At 39.9% G+C, this 8,947-nt stretch overlaps 1 protein-coding gene across 1 annotated transcript; it reads right to left on the reverse strand.

Annotated features, from left to right (window-relative positions):
- Window positions 1-1,717: 1,717 nt before the first annotated feature.
- On the reverse strand, window positions 1,718-7,394 carry rnf41 (ring finger protein 41). The gene is made up of 7 exons (XM_083894518.1): window positions 7,300-7,394; window positions 6,379-6,480; window positions 5,068-5,183; window positions 4,709-4,980; window positions 4,430-4,565; window positions 3,821-3,924; window positions 1,718-3,180 (listed from the first exon to the last, which is right to left on the reverse strand). The coding sequence occupies exons 3-7, from the start codon at window positions 5,155-5,157 to the stop codon at window positions 2,826-2,828; spliced, it is 957 nt and encodes a 318-aa protein (XP_083750644.1). The 5' UTR covers window positions 5,158-5,183; window positions 6,379-6,480; window positions 7,300-7,394; the 3' UTR covers window positions 1,718-2,825.
- Between the last annotated feature and the right edge of the window lie 1,553 nt (window positions 7,395-8,947).

Below are 8,947 nucleotides of genomic sequence, written 5' to 3' on the forward strand. Positions count from 1 at the left end.
CATATGAACCAGGACATGTTCTTACGTTTCAGAGTGTGAGAAAATAAAGGCAGACAATGTTGAACCCAGAGCAGCTTTAACCCTTTAAGGTACGCACCAAGAAAAAAGCAAAGGAAATATTATTTATTTGCATTTTTATTCACTTACGATAACAATAACAACAATCAATATATATATATATATTTTTTAATTAGACCCTACAGTATTTCAGATACAGACCTCTACCAAACGGTTGAGACGTCTGTTCATAATAAACCTGGTTTGCATAATTCATAAAGTACAACATTCAGAACAAATCACGTTAAGTACAATTTCTTGACCAAATATTGTTGATGATTGTGAAACAGCAAATATGTTTTTGACCTGTTGTGTTACTGCAGTACTGATGTTGGTCAGGGCCGTAACAACAGTGGAGCTGCACCAAACAGTAGAGATGGTTCATTCAGGTTGAGTTTACCTTGATGCATTTTTCAATGAGATATAGTGACTTAAAGTGTGGTCGACCAAACGATTAGCATTAGCGCAGAGCTAACACAATACATACACTGCGCAACCTCATTAGGCACAATGCCATTTTTATAAATTTTCAATTAGCATTAGCGTAGCTAGCTGTCTTGTGACTGTCGGGACTGAACAAGAGCCCAATAAAAGCACCACACATGTAGAGCTGAATCAATTAACCGATAAATCGATTATTACTAAATTAATCGTCAACTATTTTGACTAGTTTGAAGATTTTTCATGATTAAAACAAGATTTCGGATTGTTTTAGCTTCGCAAATGTGAATATTTTCTTCGTTTCTTTGCTCCACGTAAGAAAGAAATCATTAAAACGGAATCATTTTGGTTTGTGGACAAAACAAGACATTCAAGAACATCGTCATTTCCGTGTTTGACAAACATTTTCTGACATTTTATGGACCAAACGATTAACTGAGAAAATAATCGACAGACTAACCGATTACGGAAAAAAAAGCGCTAGTTAGCTTCAACATGAGAACATGAATACATACATAACTGTAAATGTATGAAATATAAAAAAATATTGCACGTGTAGTTTTTACTTTCATATTTTCTGTATTAATCACATTTTCAACACTTTTATTGCAGGATTTCCACCTTTATTTCTCGCAGCCTTCACCCACGGACGCCAGTACTTCAGTATCTGTGCTACACATTCTGCATTATTAACCTCAAATCTGCTCCTAAACATGTCTGACCAACATAGAGACTGTTGTTGTGTCTCATACCGACCGACCACATCACATATGACGACTGTGTGCAGACAAAAGCGGAGCCACAGCGTTTGGTTGAGCACATGATTTTCACATTCCATGAACCACAATGGTGAAGGATTAGTCCACACAATGAGGAGCGAGTCGGCTACAGACGAGGAAACAGACATGGAAATCATGTGGGTGTCGGGTTAGACAGTGAAAAAGAGTCAGATCAGTCAGAGGCTCCTACCAAAGAGTTTTTTATGATTCAACAGCATTTTCACAGCCCAAAGGTCCTGCTCACCGTCCCTCACCCCCAGGTTCTCAAAACGTACCAATTATTTAATTATTAGTCTTTGATCAGCTAATCCATCATCGGCTGCTGTCACTCTAGAGAGAAATGAATCGCCGAGGACATGCTGTGGCAATGACGGGAACTGCACCTTTCAGGATGAAATGTGACATTTTTTTTATTACTTCCTTGTCTGTACAACACGGCACATAACAGACACACAAACAAAACAACAACAAAAAAAAACATTAACAGGGATCAGAATGAAGAGCACAATTCGGATACGGATCTGTTTACTGCACTTTAATGAGCTTTTCTACCGCACGTCTGGAGTCTTGTCTTATTACAGCAATAAGTGACTAATAGTGAATCTCTCAAAAGCCGTAAGAGTTTTTTTTTTGCTTTTTTACAATCTCCAAGCTGTGGTTCTCAGTGAATAAATGTATTAATGCTAAGTGTGAAGAGTGATGACATCAGTGTCTAAAGATTCAGGATCACCTGATTTACGATTTGTCAGATAAAAGTCATTATACATAGGTAAAACCCTAAATGTTAAACTTTCAATTTAACAATTCAACTGGACCCAACATACAGAGAACGTATGTATATACATACAACTGAGGCAACAATGAAAACACAAAATCAATTCTTCTTCTTCTTCTTCTTGCAGTGAACTTCAAAATGCACCAAAAAAGGCAGATTTCCACACATCAAAATGATTAACACCTTCAAGCACGTCCGTGTAAAAGGCAACACAATAAATAAAAATGAATGGCACAGAAGGTTTTGGACAATCTAAACTGAGAAGCACAACGTCTTATAAAATATTCACAGGAACCTAAAAAAAAATAAGCGACAAGAAAATTTCAGAGCCGACGACGTCCAAGCAAACGGTAACAGAAGCAGACGAAACCTAATTACAGTAAAGGGAATAAGAGAATGACATTTATATTTCAATATAGTATTTGTATTTACAAGCATTTATACAACTGATTTCATTGGGGGCTCAACTTATTACATGAGGACATGGAGCAGAACAATCAGATCATATAATGCACTAAATATAAACCTTGTAAACATCACATCTTACCTTCTATCTTAGATATCAGTCAGATTAAGTTTCTATTTTGTCAGGTTTATGACATATTTGTCCTTACTTTAAGGCATAGGTATGAAGCTGAGGAGCTCTTAGATTTGTTTTTTTTAAATAAGCCAGATTTATTCAGACGAGGAGAAACCTACTCGGTCACAGCAGAACTCCGCCGAGCAAAAACAATCCCACTTGTCTCTGGATCGGCTCAGCTTCGCCCGTACAGTTATAAGATCTCCTCCACGCCGTGAGCAAAGATCATGACCAGACCTGGCTCCAGGATCATGTCCTCCCCCATATGCTGATTCTCACAGGCCATCACCACCACCGCCTGCTTGCCCGGAATACGCTTGGCGACGTAGTTCTCGTAGTAACGCCTGTTCATCTGCCGCACCTCCAGGGTCGCCAGCCCCTGCGGCCAGTTGCGCTCGTGGGCGTTTTCTATCAGGTCGTTGACGACGGACAAAGGGCAGCCGCTGTCGATGAGGGAGCGCTTGATGACGGCCTGGAGCACGGCGTCGGGGGTGGAGATCATGCCGCCCCAGCGCGTCACGCGGGCGGGCTGCATGGAGTTCACCCACCTGATGGGAACGTTCACAAAGGTGAAAACCAAAGCTGCAGCAGTCTCCACAGTAGAGCAGATCATTGCATTTTTTTTTTACAGGAAAATCTTTCAAAGACGCACTAAAATTCTTTGGAATTAGCCACGTCATTTTCAAAATGTCACTTTCAAACCGTTTTTTTACATCTGAATTTTGGTGTAAAATGATAGGTAAACATTCTAAATTATAAATCCTTTTTCTGCCATTTACACTATTGATTATTTTCTAAAATAATGTAGAAAATATATACAAACACAACATTATTCCAGCAAAACATTTACTACAAATGTTCAAAAATAGACAATTTATTTTTCACATTCACATCTGTAATGCGAATAAAAATTTTGTTCATTATTTTAGTAAATGGCAGAAATAGATATAAAAAGGATTTCTGATTGATTCATTTAAATTTTTACTCATAATTTGACATTAAAATCACTGAAATCTGCTGAGGAAATTAAATTCTGATGTAAAACATAGTTGGAAATTGCACCATTTTGACCCAAGAGGTACATTAAGTCAAATTTTGGTGCTTCTTTCCAGTTGCTAATCTGCTCTACTACTACAAATTTGATCTTGGAATAACAAGTGAGAGAAAACAAATAAAAGCATCACTTACTCTAAAATCTCGTTGTACTCGATGCTCTCCTCCAGGTTCTGCAGGTTGGGGTTAGCACTGCGGATCGCTCTCATGTAGGCTTTGAGCAGCTGAATGTCTCGTTTCTGGAAAAGAAAAAGGACCGACGTTAAAACAGGAGTATATTACTGAGCAAGAACATGGAAAAAAATAAAAAAGTATATTTATCATGGTGTCACAGGTAGTTTCACTCTTAATGGATTTCTAACAAATGCTACAGTTCCTTTAGCTTGTGCAGATTCTGACAAAGATGATGTGTTAATGAAGGGAATCATCATGTCTGTGTGAGTAGAGCAGTCTGACCCATGGAGGACACAGATCGCAGAACAGATGGAGTGCAGTTCAAACATCAGCTCCACATTCAATTATGAGAATTCCAAACGCACAAATTTACACAAAGACACAGTTACACAAAAATGTCCAAAAATAAAGGCCATGTCGCTTCAGCAGATGAGAAAAATAACTGCTCCGCTTGCTTTTTAGACGTTAAATGATGATGAAGTATCCGTCTGAACGACAGTGAGTAGTGGGTTATTTGACCAACAGATGCTTGTTCTGGTTAATGACACATCAGTGAACAAGTGTCCTTACTTGTTCCCCTAACTGGTGTTTATGCTCCGCCACCGTTTTCTCCAGATCTGAAATCTTGGTCTGTTGCTGCTGAACAACGCTCCGCAGATGTTTGATGCAGTTGTGGTTGGGTTGTTCGTCTTTGGGCATCTCCAGCCTGAAAGAAGTGGTAAAGTGAGCGGACGACTTCACAGAGAACAGGCCACGATGTTGTTTGACAGATGTTTTATTGATTGTGATGAGGAATTCATAATCGATTACTCTGAATTTTACGCGTCCTGCCAAACGGAAGCCACTCACCCGCAACCCTCCTCACAGTTGACCGGCCTTTTGGGGTTGTGCTCACAGTCCTTGAGGTGTGACTGCAGCTGGTCCAGCCTCAGCGTGGCCGTACAGCCAAAGGTTGCATTGTCACAGCTGATCTGGAGCTTGGACAGCATGTTGCGCATGATGCGAGGCACAGGCCGGAGGTGCGCTAACGTCACCACTGTGCGGTCAACGGGACAAATCTGCTGCTGGGCAAACCATTGTGTTATACAGGCGTTGCAGAAGGCATGCTCGCAGTGTGGAGCCTGGAGAAGAAAAGAGGGAAACGTGAAAAACAAAAAAACAACCTGAAAATCTGACATCACTTTTTAAGAATGAGTCATGGTTCTTACCTGCACTGGCTCTTCTAACACTCCACTACATATGGGGCACAGCAGGTCCTCATCCACCTCCCCTTGAAACCTCGTAACGTCATACCCCATAGTACATCACTCGGACGCACAACCTCCTGATAAAAACACAGCCAAGCATAATGGGGTCTCATAAAAGTGAACTGCAATGACAGCGTGACACTGAAGCTTTGATACGTCGCTTCAAACGGTTAACTACATTTACACAGAACCACCGCTTCAAAGCTTGCTTTGGTGTGAGGAAGAAAAAAAAATCTCATGATATATGATATGGCAAGCAGCAACTGCTGCCTCACTGCCTGAATGAATCACCTGACTGGTCTGCGGTCCATTTGGGTGATTCACTGGCACTGTTGCTTGTGAGGGAGTGTTTTCAAAACGTGGAGCAAAAAGAAAAACCAGCTCAATTTAAAAAAAAACAATCCCACATAATCACCCTCTCCTCAATAATACATCTTTATTTGTAAAATGGAACATAAGATATATTCAATAAATCCAAGGGTGAAGAACGCAAAGATGCTTCAGAACAAACGGTCAAAAAGTAAAATATCTTCTCCAACACTGCTTCATTGAGGTGTGTGTGTGAGGTGTGGGTGTGTGTGTGTGTAATTAAAAGCGTGCACTTTGCCAGGAGAGGTCACTCCATCTGAAGCTTCGAGTAATGAACCCATTTTCAAAACAATTGGCTCAAGTGGATCAATGCTTCACAGAAGCTTCATTTGCTTGTTACTAACATCCGTCTAATCACAAGTGAGTAGTAGTGTCAAGTATGGCTGTTGACATCTGGCATTAAAACATCGCAACTGCAGGCAGTATGCAAATACACATGGATGCAATTTCTACTCTACAACAATAAAAACGATAACATTGACTGAGAGTCTGACTGTCTAGAGGGAAAAAAGAGGGGAATCAAAGCTCTACTTACACTGATGTAACAGGAAATAAGAGTTTAGCCATTCCAGAAAAAAATAATAGGATGATTAGAGTTCATTCTTTGGTGGTGGCTACAAAAACAAAATGACGACATAATATATGGGAAAAGTAGTGGAACACAACAGCAGGTGTCAGCTGTGGAGGTCTCTAATGTGTCCTGAGGGCGGAGCTTTTATGGAGGGAAACGATTTTGACCAAATCTGTGTCCAAAAACAACCTCAGAATATGCTTTTTATGATCAGCTCTAAGGATGCATGTCAGACTTGTACTGTATGTAATACCTGTTCATTCATTCATTCATTCATTTATTCATGTTGTACACATGCGCACACACACACCCACACACTCTTTTGAACCTACCTCACTCATGAAAGGCTTTGAATGCTTCCATTCAGCTGCTGATGTCTTGCAGATGCATCACATCTGGTGAAAAACAACCTGTCGGGTAAAAAGAGGCACAACCTGCAAAACACAATGATTATTATTATTATTCATTATCATATTATGCAATGTTGAATAAATACAACATGGATGCATGCAGCTCATCTTAAGACGCGTTTGAATGGACTGTGATTTTTAAAACTTCATGATCAAACTATACTCTTTATAACGGTGCAACAAAACAAAAACAAACAAGCGCCTGTGTTTTATCTTGATTACATTAACATTTTAACAATCAGTGTAATGACACGACGATGTCGGCTCACAAATCTAACCCTACATCCATTCTCCCAAAGACCGATGTCCTTGGCACCAAACATTTTGTGGTTTTTAACACGTTCTTCTCGACACGAGACGGTAAATCAGCTAATATTGACACAGGAATAGAATATTCTGTTGTTCCAGCTGACATGAGACTGACCTAGTTCCAGAAGAAGCAGCACGTTCTGGTCTGAGGGAGATTTACAGATGCTCCACATCGTACTCAGCGTGTCTTCACACAAGCTAACTCTCCATAGCTGTTGCTATGCTTATCATCTTATTTTGCTAGTGACGTAAAATCACCGATGTGTCGCTGGGTTTGTAATAAACTCACGTCTGTTGACTCGCAATAAATAACCCAGCGCTTGAGTCAACACAGCTTGCTCATTATTAATTAATTGTGGCTAACTATTGCTAACTAGGTAGCCCTGTTAGCGTCCAGGGTGCCGTTGGTTTCCTCTGGATGTTTAGCCACCGAGCTAACCAGACATAGCTCAGTCTGGGTCAATTAAACACAGACGTGTCAGTTTGAAATTAGCCACGCGAGAATGAAATATCACCAATGAGTCTCATACTTACTCAGACATGTAGTGAAACAGATATTAATCACGGCGTCGGTATATTTTCGGACGTCCTACCGTTACTAGCAGCTCGCTAGCCACGGACTGTGCTACATCCTACGCTTTTGCGTCGTCCCTACGTCGACATATTCTGACGTCACAACGTAAAAAAAGAAGGAGTTTCTGGTGAACGTGCACAGGTATGACGTTGTTTGTTCGTCAGTTCTAACATAAATCACATATGTTTTGTTTAATTCGGTGGGATGAACATACTCATTTTGTTAGGAATAACAAATACATACATATATGTTGGATAATATTTCCCTGTTGTGAAAAAATGTACACATTTCCCTTGTATTAAACAGTATGCATGTATATAAGTGCATTTTCCTCTAATAACTGTGCAATTAAAGTCACTGGTGGTGGCAAAGAGTAAAGGAATTTAACTTGTAACCTGAAGGTCGCTCGCTCAATCCTGGGATGGTGCCATAGGGCTGGGGTGCCCCTGAGCAAGGCACCCGATCCCCTCCATTGTCCCTCGGGAAGGGAAGGTGCTGCCCACCACTCACTCGTGTGTAATAAGAATGGAAGTTAAATGTAGATAAACAAATTCACTATCACTAATTGGTGTGTGTGTGTGTGTGTGTGTGCAAAAACGTACTAATTCCAATTCTGGTGCAAGATGCACCAGAGTGAAGATGGCATTAATAATGGTGTTATTATTATTATTGAACAGTGGAGGGGACATATGGTGGCATTGTCCTTTAAATACACTATGCTTCAGTCCAAACCACTGCTGAACTGTTTTAGATTTTAATGTGGATTCTGTTCTATTTCAAATTTATACTTTCATTTATACTTTCAGTACCGGTTTAGGGCCAATGGAAGCCACTGGTTACTGCATGTTAGAAAACAAAGTAAAGGTGCCATCGCTGCTGCAACTGTTTTCCATAATAAATGCCATTTAGTTTTTCTTCACTTTGAAACACTGTCCCAGACTAATATGAGCATGAGAAAGCAGCATTTTATATAGTGCTTATAAATGCATTAACACACGTTTCACCACTGCATGTGTGCTAAGTGTGGTCCTATAACAATCTACGTGTGCCTAAATAATGAACTATACTGCTCTCACCACACACTAAAAGTGGACCGAATGTGAAAGTGTTTTGCTGACCCTTTTTTATTTTTAAGTTATAAAACAATAAAAACAACTGTGCACAGGAAAGGAGAAACAGAAATGGCTTTGGGATCACAGAGAGATGTTCGCCGTACACTAAGTTTCTGCTCCGAGATCAAATAACAACAAGAAGAATAGAGGTTGAGGTAATTTGTTTTACACATAATATCCAGGGAAAGAAACATGCATCCCCAAAAACCAAGTGGCATTCCCCCTTTTTTTTTATTCATTCTACAGTTTATTTCCAACAGAAAAATATGCCACATAATTCATCGCAATCGAAGAATCTTAGCCTCACAGTGTCTAAATAACTAGTACACCATACGTTAAACAAATCCTCTGTAAGATATGTGCTTATTTTTTTGAAAAATAACCTCCGTCAATACAAGATAATCTACGTAGTTTTTGCTCATTTTCCCCAAACTGGATTACTGAGAGTACAGATGTATAGAGTGGGTACTGAAATCAGAACGGGCTCATCATTCTC

The sequence above is a fragment of the Microchirus variegatus genome, assembly GCF_963457635.1.
Source record: "Microchirus variegatus genome assembly, chromosome: 9".
NCBI lineage: Eukaryota > Metazoa > Chordata > Actinopteri > Pleuronectiformes > Soleidae > Microchirus > Microchirus variegatus.

Coding starts and splice junctions, on each gene's coding strand:
- rnf41 (XM_083894518.1), bottom strand. CDS start 5,157: ATGGGGTATGACGTTACGAGGTTTCAAGGGGAGGTGGATGAGGACCTG. Junction 4,566..4,708: donor AACTGTGAGGAGGGTTGCGG/GTGAGTGGCTTC, acceptor CACTTCTTTCAG/GCTGGAGATGCCCAAAGACG. Junction 3,181..3,820: donor GAGTACAACGAGATTTTAGA/GTAAGTGATGCT, acceptor CGTTCCCATCAG/GTGGGTGAACTCCATGCAGC.